The sequence below is a fragment of the Microtus ochrogaster genome, chromosome 22, assembly GCF_000317375.1.
Source record: "Microtus ochrogaster isolate Prairie Vole_2 chromosome 22, MicOch1.0, whole genome shotgun sequence".
Lineage (NCBI taxonomy): Eukaryota > Metazoa > Chordata > Mammalia > Rodentia > Cricetidae > Microtus > Microtus ochrogaster.
The window spans coordinates 16,010,535-16,028,009 of NC_022023.1; the positions used below are offsets into that span (position 1 = coordinate 16,010,535).

Consider the following 17,475-nt stretch of genomic DNA (forward strand, 5'->3'; position numbering starts at 1 on the left):
CGGGGCCGCTAGGCGTGGGGCGGGCGGGCAGCGGCGCGGCTACGGGTGGCGGTACCGGCGAGAACCGAGAGCCGGCGAGTGGGTGGGTGGGTGGGGAAGCAGGAGGGAGAGGACGGGCGGGGAGAGAAAGGGGTGTGGGGTGGGGAGGGAGGGGGAGATTCCGCTCTCCTGCCTCTCCCAGCCCGGGCGGGGGGCGGGGGGAGGAGGCCGCGACGAGGGAGGAGAGGAGGGAGGGGAAGAGGGAGGGAGGGAGCCGAGGAAGACGCTCCGATAACCCGTGCGTTTCGTAAGGCTCGGAGCACTTGTACATTTCTGCAGGCGCGTAGCGAGCCATTCGCGGCGGCTGCTGCTGCAGCTCTGACTGCATCTTCCTCCTCCTCCTTTCTCCAGCTCCACGCGTGTGTATGTGAGTGTGTGCGAGTGTGTTTTGCAGGTGTGCCCGTTTTAATTCTGCCCAGGAGGTGGGACTTGGTGACTTTAGCACCATTTTTTCTCTTTTATTATTATTATTTTTTGCCTTCCCACCGACTGTTGTTGCAACCCTGCAAAGTATCGGAGTCGGAGAGTGCGCCTCGTTTCCAGAGCTCCTGGACCCCGCAAGCCGGCGAGCGCCGAGCCGGCCACCATGCCCGGCAGACCGTGCCACTAGGCGCTCCCCGCGGCTCCCACCCGGCGGCGGCGGCGGCCGCGATGGTTTCCGACGCTGAAGGATTTTGCATCTGATCGCTCGGCGTTTCAAAGGCAGAGGCCCCCCTCCCCCTTCCCCCTCCCTTGCCGTCTTTGTTTCCTTCCCCCCCTGCTCTCCCCACTCCCCCCACCCCACCCCCCTCTCCTCTCCTCCTCCTCCTCCTCTTTTTTAGAAGCAGCGATCGGAGATGGATGTCTCTCTTTGCCCAGCCAAGTGTAGTTTCTGGCGGATTTTCTTGCTGGGAAGCGTCTGGCTGGACTATGTGGGCTCGGTGCTGGCTTGCCCTGCAAATTGTGTCTGCAGCAAGACTGAGATCAATTGCCGGCGGCCGGACGATGGGAACCTCTTTCCCCTCCTGGAAGGGCAGGATTCAGGAAACAGCAATGGGAACACCAGCATCAACATCACGGACATCTCAAGGAATATCACTTCCATGTAAGTCAGGCGGCCGCTGCCCAGCCCGCCCCCCCTCTACTCCACGCCCCAGCTCCGCGTCTCCCTCTTGCCCGCTCGCGGCCCGGGAACCGGCCCTGCGCTCCCCAGCTCGCCTCTGCTCGCAGCCTGCCGGGCGCGCGTCAGGCTCGCCCTGGCTCGGGAGATGCTATAGGGCTGCGTGTTCCAGGTGACTCCTGCCCTAGACAGGCATGATCGGATGATGCTGGTGGGTACCTCTCCCTGGAGAGGACCCTTCCGGGCGGAGGGCACCCGGGGCCCAGCTCCTGTCCCTGTCTCCACCCTCTTGCCGGCTCGTTTCGAGGGTGCGAAATGGGTTCTTTGCCCCCCACTAAATAGCAACAGTTTGGCCACGCTCAAGTGGTATAAAGTAGAAGGCGGCTCGGTTTCCTGACAGGCGGTGGCGGATAGCGGCGGCAGAGGCAATGCTTAGCTGAGAAGGGGAGGTGACAGATAGGGACTGCTTGGGAATCAGTTGAGATTTTTATTTTTATTTTTTTAACTCTTTCCTTTTGGAGACAGCAAAACGTGCCAATAAGTAAACAAGTTGGGAGCTTGCTGCTCCCGAGGAGACTTCGGACGTGTTCAGGCCGTCATGGACGCCTACCTCTTTGCTTTTCCTTTCCCCCCCGCCGCCCTCTCCAACCCCATTTTGGGCATTTCCGAGATATCCCCCCCCCTTTCCCACCCTCTTCTGCATCTGATCGCCTACAGACCCTTTCCTGGCTTGGGCTTCTTTAACTGCCCAGGATAATTCTGAGTCAGGCTGCTGGAGGGAGAAGAGAAGAGGACCCGTGTTTTGGGAAGGAGATTCCTTCTACAATTCTGCGATTCTGTTTATTTCAAAAATTGAACTCTGCTTGGCGTTTGCCTGGTTTGCCCCATCTGAGTGGGACCTGCGGTGGCAGTGGTGGCCTGCTCTTTTCTTGTTGTTGTGTTTCTTTGGTAGGGATAGGGACCAGAGGCCTGGGAGGGAGAGAAAGGAAGAGCTCAGGCAGCCTGAGCCAGCATAGCATTTCTTTCATCCCTCAGCCAGGTGACCACCACCCCTCCTACCCTGCTGCCGCCCCCCCCCACACCCTCAAGGGTATGAATGCTCCTGGGATGTTCAGAGAATACCTCATTGCTTTTTGTCCCAGGGCTTCTAAAGGATGGATAGAAAGGTGGCCAGGCTCTGGGGGAGGCATTTAGGGTAGATCTTTTCCTTGGGGACAGACTGGAGCAAGAAGGGACTCAGTGTGCTATGGACACTGCCTACTCAGTGTCCACCTTCTCTTTGCTCCAGCCGTTGCCTCGGGGCTACAAAGCCGGAAGGAATTGCAGTCCTTGCCCTCTCCAGAGCCCACCAGCCTTCTTGGTTCTTGCAGCTTACACTTTGAGGGAAATGGGCAGACCTAGGAGATGTCCCTGACTCCTGGTCCAGGGGACAAGCCTGACCCATATCTTAGCTCTCCGAGTCACTCCTTACCACCTTCAGCCTGGCTGAGGATGACCAGATAGACAACCAAGGGGGAAGGGGAAGGGAGAGGAGGAAAAGGAAAAAGCCTCTTCCCCCTCACAGGCCACAGTAAATCTGAGGATGCCAGGGGCAAGGTCTGGAGGGGGCTTGTCAGGGAAGCTGGTACCTGGATGTGCACCCTCTGGGGGCCTCTGGGTGGAGGGATGGACGGAGCAAGTGTAGTGGCTTCTGCTCTGGAGCTGAGCTTGGAGAATTTCAGGTGATTGGCGGTGCCAAGGGTTGGAGAGTTTGGGAGTCGGTGAGCTGTGTCTGCTTGTTCTCTGCTCCATGGCTGTGCAAATCCCAGGGAACCCTCAGGGAGGCAGGGTTGATCACAATCACATAGGCTCTTTTTGGTCACCCAGAGATGTCACACCTCTAAAAAGGAGGCTTGGGAAAGCAGTTCCACAGGAGAGAATAGGATTGGCCTTTTCTGGAGACATTGTTGGGAGAAGGGGACACAGGTGGCCTCTTGCTCCCCTTGGGCCTTAGAGATCCCCAGGAAAGTGCCAGCGGCAATATGAGCAGGGAGTGGATCAGGAGCCCCTTGGCGTGTGCTGGACTCTCCTAAATCCGCCTGACACCACAGAGTAAGTGGTGGGGGAGGTCAGAGGTCAGGGGTTGGATGACCCCTTCTCACCCCATCTTTCCCCCAGTGTCCTATTATGTGTGTGTCTGGTATTGACTAAAACTCAAGGGTCCAGACTCCCAGTCCGGAGGAAGAGAATCTCAAGATGGGAGGGGAGTCCTTCTCATCCAGGGATGAACGTGCCCTCATTCCCAGCGTACCCCTTTAGAAATGGAAGATTACAGGAAAAGGGAGCTTTTCCCAGGCCTAGCATCTGATTCTAGCATTGAACACTGCTCTGCCTAACATCCCAACCAAGGCCCTACTGGAAGGGGTGGGTGCTCGAAGGCAGAGAGGAACACAGGGCAAGGGAGGGCCCAGCCATCGTGTGGCCTGGGAAGGTGCCCTTCCGCTATGTTTCTCGAGGTATAGGGTCAGGAGGGGCATGGCCTGTTAGCCTGGAGCTATGGGTGATGGCATGCAGCCGGACAAATTCTGCTCACGGACAGACAGTTTCTCAGGCTGTTCTAAGGTATCCTCAGATAGTGAACTCTGAGTGGAGTTTTTAGACAGACAAGGTTTGTTTCCTCGTAGCCCCAATTCTCTTGAGGTGCCAGTTGTGGTGACTCTATCTATCCAGAGCTTTGAGTGGAAGAAACCCTACCCTCTTGACTACCCTGTTAATATGAGGGGGAAATGAGCCGCGAGACTTCGGGGAAGAAGTGTGGGTCTTGCTTCCGTTCATAGTCCAGCTGCTCCAAAGGACGCCCCCCCCCCCAGTTCCCTTCCTCCCTTCGGTTCCATTTCTGTTCCAAAGGGCAGCCTTTGTGCTACTGTAGCTCTTAATACACCATAGACTCATCCAGAAGGGTCCATGGGCAGCCACACCCTACTAGGCTCTGACGACACAAAGGCCGGAGGGTAGTGGGCCAAGATGGTGGCTGCCTGAGACTGCCTCCTTAGGCCAAGCCTACGGGGGGTTGCGTTGGTCTGGGATAGTATGTCCTTTGAGTGGTTGGATGAAGATGGAGGTAGAGAGAGTGCCTTCGCTGGGGCAGATGTTCTTGAGATGGGTTGCCTGGACTTGCAAAGACCATGTACTGGTGGCTGGGCGCTGAGCCGCCATTTGTATATTCACCTGAATTGCCACAGGGTTCTAGGTGTTTGGCAGGTTCTTAATTTCTGTATTTCCCATTCCCTTGGAAAACTCTCTGCTCACCGAAGGGTCATCTGGGGCCTCGGTTCGCTAGGCTGCTCGGTTCTAAGGACTGAGATGGGTGACCCAGTCTCGACAAAAGCCGGCCAGAACTGGAATCCTAGTTAAAGTATGAGCCAGGCCCTAATGGCTCCAAGGCCCCGGTAGTTAGACAAAGGGTTCAGAGCCCCAGGATTGGGGTTAAGCCTGAGAGAGATAGATGGAGTTGAAACGGGCCTTGGAGGTGCGAGTTGAAAGGGATGAGGTTATACCCTGGATAGAGTCATTGCCAGGAAGGTAGCGGAGCCCTGGACTTCTTTGGTGGCAGAATTTCATATAGGGGTCAGGTTGTTGGTGGGCGTCAGCATCTCTCGTGACCTAGAATCAAGTTCAAGTATGCCCAGGATGCTAAACTCTCAAAGTACCCCTGGGGCCAAGGACACCAGCTCTGAGGCTCCCTGGAAGCTGAGAACATGCTAGTTTGAACACATCTTGTGGAACTCTGATTGCGGCTTTGAGAGTGAGCACTTGGATGGCGGGACCAGGAGGGCTGAGATGAGGTCTGGGAGATTCTTTAGGATCCTGCAGGGTTCCAGCTGCTCTCTTTGCCTTGAAACCCCAATCCTTGCCCTGGCAGACTTGCCAGCTGACCCTTCATGTTTGGAAAGGATGATGGTTTCGTTTCAGATGTGTCTTGGGTATGTGGTATGTATCTATGGCCCTTCCTGTGGATGGCTCTTACCAGTGTCATGACATTTCTCCCACCTCAGCGCCCCATTGAGTGGCTCTTGCAGCGATCACGTGCTTTTGAGGGGCACAATGGCAGTCTAGGAATAAGGAAAGAACAGGATACAGTGAATTATAACTTAGCTTTTCCCCATCTACCTTGGGATGTCCTGGAGGGCTCCAGGCACCCACAGCCTGCACATCTAACTATGAATCCAGGCCTTGGGTCAGAGTGTCCCTTCCAACTCGGACATCTGCCATCTCAGCGCCAGGAAACATCCCCCAGGAGGTTTAGCCAGGCCTCATTTAAGGGCCCCTCTTGGACGATTGTAGTGACTCTGTGATACCACCAGGAGGAGGGCATAGGCGAGCTCACCCTGGCTGTGAGCCACTGCCTTTTCCCCATCTGCTTTCCCACTTCTGGAAAACCTAGGTCACCCAGAACCTGCCAGGATTTGGGACACAGGACCCTGTTTGTCATGAACGACCGAGACCAAACGCCACACTTCAGACTGTTTGAGGGTCCCTGACCTTTCCTTGGCGGTTGAGCAACTGACTCCATGACTCACCTTCCCATCCCTGGGCCCAGGCCTAGAGGAGATGTCCTTGTGGAGATGTCCTCCTTGTGCTGGAGAGAGGTCTCCACTGTGTGTAGGAAAATATTAGAACATCCATCTCAAATTATTCTTGCCGATAACGGGAGATATTTAATATTTAATGTACGGATTGGCGATATCTAAGCATATAATAACTTAATAAATATGAGTGTTTGGGGGTTGTAAGATAAATATTTTATTGCCAAATCATGCATAATCAGAACAACATGGTGCCCTTGGTGTCAGCGGAGGACTCCGAGTTTGAGAGGGGGTGGGACAGGAGAGGTGATTTGGGGGTTTTTGGCTATTGCATGCAGTGCTTTGATGAAGTGGTTTGTTAACTGGTATGGAGAGAGGGGATGGAAGATGGGACCTGACTCAGTGGGCACAGGTGTCTTCAGTTCTCCATCTCTGTTCCCAATGCTGGAAATACCCTTCCCAGGGCCAGGCCATCGTGCAAATGACACTCTCTACAGCGGAGTCATGTCGATACAGAGTTCCGCTAGTCGTTTTCATCAGAAGCCTCAGTTTGCTGTGGCTTAGCTTGTTTTTGTAAGAGCCATTTAAGTTATATAAGCAGGGCAGATTATTCCCATTTTACAGATTCATCAAACAACAACAAGAGCGGAACCAGAGTCTTAGGTGATTAAGCTACCATGGAGGTGCCAATGGAAAGAACCAGAGGAGCTGGAAGAGCCCACAGCTGTTCCTCAGTGCGTCTCCACTGCTGGTCTAGTTCCCACGGCTCCATTGCCCTTGGGCTGAACCTTTAGCTGGGTATCCTATGGCCTATTTTGCTAAAGGGAAATGAGGAGGATTTTCCTCCAGAAAGCTCTTTTGACCAAAGAGCAGCATTACAGAACCACTGCGCTCTGAGGGATTTGGAGAGGGTGGCTGAGGGTCATGCCTCTGGCTGATGAAGATTGTGTCACCCAGATCTGTTGGGGATCCGCTGGGATGGCCCAACCAGAGTCCAAGGTCATTCTCTGAGTCATGCCTGGCCTCTGCTTTGAAAAAAAAAAAAACCGTAACCACTTTCTGGTGGCTAGGCGTGGGCAGGTTTCTTTCTGATGGTTGTCAAGGGGGAGAACTCAAGTGATCCCCTTCAGCAAGAGCTCTCTGGAGTTCCCTCTGGGGGAGCCCCAGAGTTTCTGCTTCTCTTGAGTTTAAGGCAAGGTTCTGTCGAAGTCAGAACTGAAGGGCCTAGAAGGTTGTAAACAGGCCTTCCTCATGTTCCCTGGGCCTCAGGGGCTTGAGAAGAAGGAACTCTGCTGAGTTGCCCAGAATGTTAGGGGACCTCTTTCCCCAGTGGCACCCCCAGGTGCTGGTATGGCCTCTTGTACTACCTTGGGTCCTGTTTGGGGGGACTCTGTCAAAGCCAGAGCCTCCTCCATGCCTGTGTCTCCCTCGGGGGCAATGTTTCCAAGTTCAGGGTCCCCAGAGGCAGCAACTATGTGAAGCTGGCAGCCCCACGGCTCCTTGCAGTCTGCAGCCCCCGCCAATTTGAAATAAACTCAAGGAGAACTCTGCTGAGCTATTTACATGGATGACTGGGGAAAGGGGAACTCAGAAGTTTTGGGGGGCTTTTCCCCTGGTCTCAACTTCTGTCTCTGGTGTCCTTGCCTGGCTTGTTCCGCCACAAAGGGACCAGTTTAGGGTGGTAGAAGGTTCAGGATTCTAACTCCAAGCAGGCATCATCAGACATGGAGACTTGGACAACTTCTCTATCTCATTGCTCTTCCCAGCCTGGCTTCTCTTGAGCTGTACCCAAATGCCTTTGCTCCCCTGGGCCTCAATTTCCTTATCTGTGAGATAAAGATAATAAAAACTAATACAGGATAGCACTGTTAAAGCTCAAGTGTCCTGTGTCACAGCCTGATGATGAGAAAGCTGTCAACATACGGTCACTAACAAGAGCCGGTTCTTACCGAGGGCTCAGTAACCGACCACAGTGTAGAGTCCCGGATAACTAGCTATAGTCACCATTTATTCAACATCTACTGTCTCTCAGACACGGTTCCAATCCTGTCAATTAAATGTACATCAGTCCTGTTTGTAGATGGGGAAGCCAAGTCTAAAGAAGGAATTCGGTTTCATACAGCCAGTAAATGTTGAAGTGGCCTGACATTTAAATATTGTCTATTGTCTATATTATTTTGTATGCTAGATATATGAGTGCGTATGTGATTGCATCATAGACATGCAGATACACACGTGAATATGGTAATATAGTACTCTTCATAGTAAATTAGTAAATATAATTGTAAAATATTACTCTTGTGACAAATTAATAATAAAACAAGAGAATTGACGCGGAGGCCAAGGAGGGCCTCGAGGCTTTATTTCCTATCTTTCCAGTCCCCTGGGTGAGAAGTGCCCTGGCTGGTATTGTAGGGAAGACCAATGGGATATTGCAAGGGGTGGTGTTTGAGCAACAAAGCCCCAGACTTCGAATGGAAGCAGAGGCTTTGGTTCTTCCTGATCTGTTTCCAAAGTACTGACCACCACCCTTCTTCCAGGCATCTTTGGCTTCTCCACATTGTCCTGACCTCTGAGGTCTACCAAATGCCACAGTAGCCCAGGCGCAAGCTGTGGCTGGCAGGGATGCTGGAAGCTGCTTGCTGGGTAGTAGTTTTCCCCTCTCTGGGTTGAAGCCTGGTCATCAGGACAGTGTTCATGATGCTTATGGCTAGAGAGAGAGCCTAGCTAGGGGAGGAGAGGGCTGACTAACTTCTCTTAGTCAGAGCTTTGGGGTTACCAAAGCTGTGGTTGGAGGCAAGCAGAAGGTGTGTGGTGGGAAATCTGAAGGGCTCGTCAGCTAGCGTTGGAAGCTGATGTTGGGAAGGTTGTTCCTGAAGGGGGAATTCAGGATGCTCCTGGGCCTTCATCTTGCTGCTTCTCTGTGTTAGTAGTCTTTATTCCCTCCAGCCCCCTTCTCTTGCTGGACTCTCCACCGTTCTTGTTCATAGATGAGGCTTCTGTCTCCCCATAGGGATAAGCCATGGCGGTGAGAGGTGACTACCGATGTCCCCATGGAGACAGCTGGAGGGTCTTGAAGAAACATTGCTGGGCAAACCCTGTTGCTGCAGCCTCTTGATGCCATGTCCCAGAACCTCTGCAGCCTCAGTTTCTACCCTTACAGTGGGGTCATCTAACACTCTTTCCCACAAGGTCACTGGGCACCAGTAAATGGATGGTTTGTCTGCCCTCCTTCGCAGGATCTGTGGTCAGACGAGTGCTCTGTTGTTTCCATTTCTGGGTGACTGGGAGGATTTGAATTAGGGAGATGATCAAGACTTTGAACCATAAATCAGGAAAAGGAGGTGGGGAATAATTTGGGCTAAATCCAATTTTTCAGAGGAAGAACTTGGCAGACCTATGAATTGATATGCCACAGCAGAGTGAGCTAGGAGCACCAAGCAGATGAGGATGCTGGGCCTTGCAGCTCTAGGGTTCCTACCCCCACCCCCGTTGATGTCTGCACCAGAGGCTCAGGGATTGCAGAGGCAGGAAAGATTCCCGAGTTTCCCTGGAAAGGGAGAAACGAAGGGAGCAGTTTGAGACTCAAAGTCCTAATACCGGGGCTGCCTGCAGCAGTACATTGTGCCGTGCGTGCGCATCTGGGGGCATCTTTGTGCACGCCCAGGTGCCTCTTCTCAGTGTTCCGTGCGCATCCCGTCTGAGGTTTCTGTAAACAAACGTTAAAGCCGCCGGCTTCCAGCTTTGCCGAGATTGTCTCTGTGTAGACTCCTGATGGCCACCAGAGGGCAGTATGATGCACGCGTCGATCCTTGGCGGGTGGTTTCACCAGGAGAGAGCTGGAGCTGGGTTAGCGGCAAGTGGATTGCCAGCTTGTATTTTTGGAGCCTGCCAGGAGTCAGGGCTGAGTTTCTGGCTGGGAGGGCGTCACTGTATAGCCGGCCCTATTTTCGGTGTATCTGAGTGGTCCAAAGATGTGATACTAAAATACCATTCTGCCTATTTTGTCTTAGGAGTCACTAACTCCGTGGGAGGAGGCTGCAGGGAGACTAGGCTAGAAGGAACAACCTCTCCTCACCTTATCTAGTGTCAGAAGCAGCAGGAGGGAGCAGAGCTCTGGCTTGGGCAATGGAAATGAACTAAAGGGACATATGTTCCTGCTCAGGAAAAATCTCAGGCTTGATGGGGACACCGAAAGCTGGCAGTGACCCTGGAGTCAGTGTCTTGGGCGAAGTGAGCCTCATACACCCCTTCCCTCAGGCTGCTTGATCTGCTGGCCTGAGTGTGAGCTTAGCTTTCACCCTTCGCTGCCCTCCACCGAACTGGGCAAATTACCAAATGCCAAGTCAGTGTTCAGTAAATATGATACCCCGGCATTTTACAGGGGTGGGAGCTCAGAGTTGTCTGATAACCCCTGGGGACCCCCCAAGTGTGCTTTTTCCTGGATACAGGAGTGGGTGCAAAAACGCCCCCTTTATTAGTGGTTGCCTGCTGTGAGTGATACCCACTGGTTCCCCCGTCTCTTCCAGGCAGTCCTGGATTTGAGTGGGATGCTTGATTTCCTGTGCTCACTGGTCCATCAGCGGACCTTGCCCCCAACTCTAGAAGCTGCTTATCTTCTCTGTGCTGAGCTCGCGGGCCCAGGGCCCAGGGCCCAGGCATACAGACGAGGCACTCTTTCCTGTGAGCCATCCCTGCCCACCAACATCTTCTTCACTCTCTTTTCAAGGCAGAACCACTGGGAAGCAGGAATGGGGCAAACATCTGTAGTTCTCTCTCCTAGCTGGGGTCCTTTGCACGAAGAGCCATGTATGGGTGGTGGTTACAAATCGATGTTCCTGATTATGACCCTGCCACTTATCAGTGGTGACCCAGACTGGCTATTCATTTTTTTTTTCATTTGACTCTTGGTTTCCTCATATGAAAATGGTGATAATAAAAGGGCCCAGAGTTGCTGTAAGATCGCCACGAGGATGTGTACGGTGCGGGTATGGGGTGGCTCCTGATGCTGCTTTCCTCCCTCTCATTCCGCCTGCTCCCCAGAACAGCATTCCAGACCGGCATCTTCACAAGCAAGGGTATTTTCAAGTCCTTCATCTGTTCTTCCTACTTCTGGTATTTCCCACATCCTGTTCATTTTGCATTCCCTAACAGATTCATCTTCTCTTAGGGGTTCAGTTAGAAGGGTTCCCATGCCCCCAGGTTTTCAATTGTTCTCCCGCCCCCCCCCCCCCGAGAGGCAGTTCAATACAGCTCCAGGAGATTAGGAACTTTGGCTCAGAGACCTTTCCTCCTTTGGACCCAGGCACGTCACTCGTGAGTCTGTTTCCTTAGCTGAAAATTGGGCCGGTTGGGTTATGAGGCACCTTTCATAGTCAGGGGTACAGAGGCTGAGTGGTAAATGGGAACTTGGAGGAAGTGGGGAGCAGTGACATTTGGGGGGCTCTGGGAGATATGGATGAAGGGATGTTGGGGGTAGTCAGCACCTATACATAGCAGCAGGAGGCATCGGGAGCGCCACCCCAGTGTACAGTTCAGGAAGGGGACAAGCAGCTGAAGTATGTGTCTATCATCAGGACGGGAAGAATATGATATGACACCTGTCTGACTATCAAGGGTCAGAGGGCTCCAGGCAAAGCCTTTTCCCTGCCTACCTTCCCTATCTCTAGCCCCAGGGGTTTGGATGATAGAAATCTTTGACCAGGTTAAGTCAGGAGTACCTAGCCTCCCGCAGATACAGTCCTGCCTGGCTCTGTTGCTATACTTGTTCTATATTATTTGCCATTCACATACGGATTTCCTTTTGGTTCCTGTAATTAAACCATCCTCAGAGGGGGCTCGAGGACTTGCCCTGGAAGGAAGAGTTTAGGTATTCAACGTGGCAGGAGCAACCCTAAATCCCTCCTGTCCAATCCTATCCATCAAGTAAATTGCGCCTGTTCCATGTTAAACCACAAGAGGGCACTAGACCACGATTTCTGCTGTGTAGGTGCTATGTAGCCTATTGTGATTGCTCCTTTGAGAAAAGTCGGCTCTGCACCTGGTCCCTTCCCAGATGCCAGTAACTCTGAGGTCGTGGCCAACCAGCTTGATTTAACCACAGGTCACTGCACTGACTGAGGTCTCAAGGGAGGTCTATTTGTGCAGCGCAAAAAAGGTCATTGAATTTGGTGTCAGACTAAGGGTTCCAATTAGTGCTCTTCTTGCTTGTTTTAATGATGAGTCAAGTTACTTAGTTTCTCTGTGTACCTTTTTTTTTTTAAATCCACGTGAAAGGTGTGATGTTACAGGGGGTGTGGTTGGGAGAAATTGCCGCAGGAATTAAATTGCATGATGTGTGGAAAGTCTGGAACACCGTGGATTCTCAGTGACTAGCCTTTTTCTGGAAGAAGGATGAAACTAGGTCATAGCCCTGTGGGGCTGACAGGGTCATTTTGCCCTTTCTTTCACAAATAATCTGTGGTTCCAATTCACTAGGGGAAGCAGCGCTACCCAGTGGCTGAAGTGAAGAACTGCAAGTCTTGGGTAGGTGTTGGATATTTTGGTGTTCTGGGGTTCAGAGCCTCCATGGTTGGTATTTGCACTGCTTTAATTTCTGGGTGCTGTGGGTGATTTGCTGAGGATGTTAGCATGACGAGAGCCATTAGTAGTGTTTCTTGCCTGGATCTGCAGGATGAAGTCACGAATGGACTAACTTTATTGTCCCGGATAATCCTGGCATCTAATGTTCAGACTTTTCTTGGGGCTTCCTAGGGCGTCTCTCCCTCTTCCTTCCTCTTCCCCATCCTTGATGGTAGGTGTTCATATTTTTGAGGAGCTTTAATATGTCTGCTTGGTCTTGGCTAAGAGATTAGAAAGCCTGTGGTCTGTGTATCTATCTGGAAAACAGGGCTGCACTGGTTGGCTAGCAGGTGCTTCCGGGTTGGCTAAATATCCTTTGCTGATGTGTGTACGGGGTGAGGTGTGTTGGGGGGGGTGTCAAGTAAAACCTGTGTACTGATAACAGCCAAACCCCAGGTTCTTCAGGTGATGCATACAGCCTGGAAAAGACAGGGGACTTCTCTTACTGAAGAAGTGGCCCCGAGGCTAGAACTGGGGTATCTCTGAATCCTTACCCCTCTTCACCTCTTCATGGGTGTACCTGAGATCCAAGAGGGAACATTGGCAGGCGTGCAGGCTCCGGAAGTTATTTAATATCAGCTTCGCTCCAGATTGTGTTTCTGACTCCCTGCCACCTCTTAAGTGGCAGTCATTTTAACAAATGGGGCGAGAAGACACTGAGTGGGAAATAACATGAGGGGAGGGGGGAGGGGCAAGGCTCTGGGGGAGAGGGAGTTACAGACCCTTGGCAGACACATTGTCTCAAATGCACCCAGGATGGAGTAATGCGGAAGAGAAGTGAGGGCCTCTCATAGTCCCTAGCAGTAAATGGAGGACTACCCGGGAGAGTCTGGATATCTTACTTTTAGGATCTAGGGTCACCGGTTCTAGCTCTCCCTCTTTCACAGAAGCTCCCTGTGCTCTATGGAGGCTTCTGCCCTTGGGGTAGATGTTGATGGGCAGGGATCATTTCCCCAAGGACAGTTTTCAAAGCACACAGCAGACAAAGAACTGGTTGAGCCTGATGCTGACACTTCGGCCCACTGTGAACCCCGAGCTGGGGCTGGGCGTACACTGTGTGGTACCCAGGTGTCTGGCACTGACCTCGTTGTCTAGAGTCTCCTAGCAACTAGGCTATGGAGGAAGAAGGGACAGCTCTGCTAGCAGGGCCAGCTCTGCCCTTCCAGTGGTAGGAAACAGAAGAAAGGGAGACCCCTGTTTGTCACCTCAGTCCCTGGCAGCAGTCACAGGCCTGATAGGATGCAAAGCTTTGGGGTCCAACATTGAGCAAATAAGCATTGCTTTTCCCCTTTGCATCTTAAAATTAGACAGGTGACCTGTGGCTCTTCAGTAATAGGATCACAGCTAATGAAAAGTTCAAAGGAAAGGTGTGTGTGTGTGTGTGTGTGTGTGTGTGTGTGTGTGTAAATATAGATTCCCTGAGATAGAGAGGGCATAATGTTCCTAAATGGAGATTTAGACATTCCTGACTTGCTTGCCCCATGTCCTTTGAATGTTGGTTATCAGTGTTGTGAGATGCCAGGCTGGGGCCTTTTGGCTGTGAAGTTGCCCCCCTGGCCCTGTTCTTACCCACAGAAGCATCATGGCATTTTAGGAAGACGAGGAAGGGGAGTTCCATTTTTACTGTGCCACTCTGTGTATGTGAAGCAAAGCTCTAGAGACAAGTGGCTTACTTAGAAGGCAAATCCCAGGACTCTAGAAGGAGAGAGGGGACACGAGGACACTGGAGACCTGTGTGTCCTGTGTGCTCTCCGGTAGACAGATGTCCCTGGTTCCTCTTTCTTCACTTGTCTATCTGGAGATTTACTCAGTGTGGGGCTATTTGAGGGCTTGTGATGGGCCAGCTGTTTCTGTGGAAGCCACGAGAAAGCGATGCAAGGGATGAGCAGACATAATCTGAGCTGTCCCTGTCATTTTAGAATGCGCAAGGTCGGGCATCAACTCTCTGGGTCTCTTGCCTTTAGCCCTGGCCCCTGCCACTTGGGATCTACCTTAGAGGATAGGAGAGGGCCAGAGGTGACACAGCAGATCCTCTCAGACCCCAGGGTCAAGTTCCTAAGGGAAATTCTATCCGAGGGTTGTGGAGTCAGAAAACCAGATGGGTAGATGTGAGCCTGGGTGACAGGGTCTTAGGTAGGGGTACAAGGATGGAGGAGAGACGGGTCTTGTGTGCTGTTGAAGAAGAGGACTCCATATTTCTGCCCAAGCACCTGGGTATACTCTGTAGCCTGAGTGATCCTCAACAGTCCTCACCCTCCTCCGAATCTCAGTCACAGGGGAACAGATCTCCCGTCCTCTATCTGAGATTTGTGGACTTATCTCCCATCCTCATAGAAATACTGCCTAGTCTTTCCTGTTCCTTGAGCCCCATGCCAAGGCGCCAATCCAACTCCTGACCTCTGTGCAGTCTAGGCCACTCTGTCAGGCTTCCCTCTAGCATCCTTGCCTACCCAGGGGTGATCATGGGACAGATGACGCTGGCATGGCTTCTGCTCTGTCCCTGTAGTGGACTTTGTGGAGAAAGACCAATCAACTAGAGCAGGCTCATTTCATGTCTTCAAGCTCTCTGGAAGACTTCTTGGGTTGCCGATGGTGCACGCGCCTCTCGTTGGATGTTGGATTTCTGTCCATCTTTCCATAGTTTCCATCCTTCCATGGGTCTTGAGTTTTGCTCTCCTCTTACTGGAAAGATCTTCTCAGGAAACTTGAATTCATGGATAGCGAGAGTGACCATGTTTCACAAGCAATTCAAAGGCTAAGGGTACTCTTAGTTCAAGTCCTTTGCACGACACACAGATCCTCATGAGACAGGTGTTACGACAGCCATACACCCCTCCTCTGAATAGCTTAGGATCACAAGCGCATTGGATTTCAGACTGCTTTCTGATTTCGGAATATTTGCATTTATATAACAAGATACCCTGGGGCTGAGACTCAAGTCTGAACATGAAATACATTTATGTTTCATATATGCCTACTACACATAGCCCGAAGGTTATTTATACGACATTTTTTAATAATTTTGTTCATGACCCAAAGTTTCATCTTGCAGAATTTTCCACAGCTTGTATTGGGTTAGTGCTCAAAAAGTTTAAGATTTTATACTTTACATTTTTAGATTAGGTTTGAGTGTGTGTGTGCATGCGTGTGTGTGTGCACACATATACCCATGCACATTCCTGTGCATACACATGAAGGCTTTCTGATTCCAAACATTAGCTGCTGGCTCGAGACGTCGCAGTGTGGGAGAGAGCACAGGCTGCTGGGCCATGGCCACACTTGGAGTGTGACTGTTCACTCCTATGGCTCTCAACGCTGTATGGTCTGGAGAGGCTCAGTGGTGCCTTCCCATTTCACAGAAGACTTCTGTGAATAATTTCTCAAACCGTTACCAGTCTTAATGCTTCCCTCCTCAAAGAACACCAGCCTGCTTCCCAACACGTCCTGACAGGGCTTGACACGATGTGAGGTTCCTTCTGCTTCCTTCTCTCCCTTGCACCCTAAACATTGCACCTGGCTCCGTCTTGACCTTGGCCCACATTCCATCATCTTACCCCACCGGGCTGCACTTGACCTGAACCCTTTCAGACTTTCGGGGCTGATGTGAATAGCTGAGGGGTAAAAGAATAACTGTGTTTTACACAATGAGAAGCAAGGGACTCACTGTGTAACCGCAGTTCAAAAGGCTTCATTGGCTCCAAATTGTCCCCAAGGTAAAGGCTAGAGTTGTGTCTGCATTTGGAGCCTCCTGGGTTTAAGCACATCTCTCTGGCGTTTGCCTCCCATGATCCTCCTGCAGGAATCCTGGAGCCCTTGGCCAACCTGACCTTTCCTTCTCCATTCCCAAACAACATTTCCCACCTAAAGTCTTTGGGTCTGGATGCTTCTCTTGACTAATGGGGTCTCTGGTCTTCCTTTGGCTCACCTGGGACCTTCCCATCACTGTTGCTTTACCTTCAAGAATCTCTTTGTTCTCCAGACCCTGTCTGTGGATTATTCTTTTGCTCCAGTCCCCTGTGTATAGAGTCAGAGCAGCCGCTTTGTGCCGACTGCTTCCTGTGCACCCGGCGCGGGCCATATAATAGCTCACTTAATCAACACCGCGACCACATGTGTTACGATTGCTCTCATTCTGCAGCTGAGGAAGTAGGGGCCAGGAGAGACACGCGCTGCTGGACGGGTACAGGTGCGGGTGGCTGTGGAGGTTCAGACCCAGGCTCACCGTAGGACCCAGGTTCCCACGTGTAATTGTAGCAGCATATGCCAAAGCAAAATGGTAGGAAATAAGCTGAGATGTCACCATGTGACGTTTTAGTCCAGAAGTGAGTTATGTCACAGGGAAATGATGGGCTTCTGTGGTACAGAGAAAACTTCGCTGTCCATAGACTAACATGGCACTGCTTCTCAAACAATGCTGCTTAAAAACCACTGCCTGCCATGTGTGTGTGCTGGCTAGTTTTATGCCAGCTTGACCCAGGCTAGAGTCATTGGAGAGGAGGGAACCTCAATTGAGAAAATAGACAAGCCTGTAGGGCATTTTCTTAATTAGTGACTGAGGGGTGGGTCTAGCACATTTGTGGGTGGGGTCACCCCTGGGCTGGTGGTCCTGAATTCTTCAAGAGAGTAGTCTGAGCAAACCATGAGGAGCAAGCCAGTAAGCAGCACCCACCCGTGGCCTCTGCAGCAACTCCTGCCTCCAGGTTCCTGCCCTGTTTGAGTTCCAATCCTGACTTCCTCCAGTGATGAGCTTTGATGCAGAAGTGTAAGCCAAAGAAACACTTTCTCCTCAACTTGCTTGTGGTCATTGAGTTTCATCCCAGCAATAGTAACCCTAACAAAGACAATGTGTAAAATATCACGAGTAATAGCTACAATGTACTACTGCTTATGATCACAGTTACATGGTTTCCTTTAATTTTGTATGCTAGGCAAGCACCCTGCACCCTCAAGTTCACCTTTCACCTTTTATTTTGAAACTAGTTGTCCATGCTGGCCTGTAGCTCATACTGTATCCCAGGCTGGTCTTGAACCTGGAATCTTCTTGCTTAGCCTCCTAAGTAATAGAGATTATTTTTATGTTAGAAAGCCCGACTTTTCATTCTGTTTATTTTATCTTATTTTTTTTCCTAGCTTCGAACAAATGTCAATGTT

The 17,475-nt window shown here is 51.5% G+C and overlaps 1 protein-coding gene across 4 annotated transcripts in view; it reads left to right on the forward strand.

Annotated features, from left to right (window-relative positions):
- Window positions 1-244: 244 nt before the first annotated feature.
- Ntrk3 (neurotrophic receptor tyrosine kinase 3) overlaps window positions 245-17,475 on the forward strand; it is a 360,980-nt gene continuing 343,749 nt past the window's right edge. For all 4 annotated transcript variants that reach the window (XM_005357742.2, XM_005357743.2, XM_005357745.3 and 1 more), the window contains exon 1: window positions 245-1,123. In XM_005357742.2, the coding sequence (XP_005357799.1) occupies window positions 876-1,123 (248 nt within the window). In that variant the 5' untranslated portion in view covers window positions 245-875. The remainder of the gene's footprint in view (window positions 1,124-17,475) is intronic.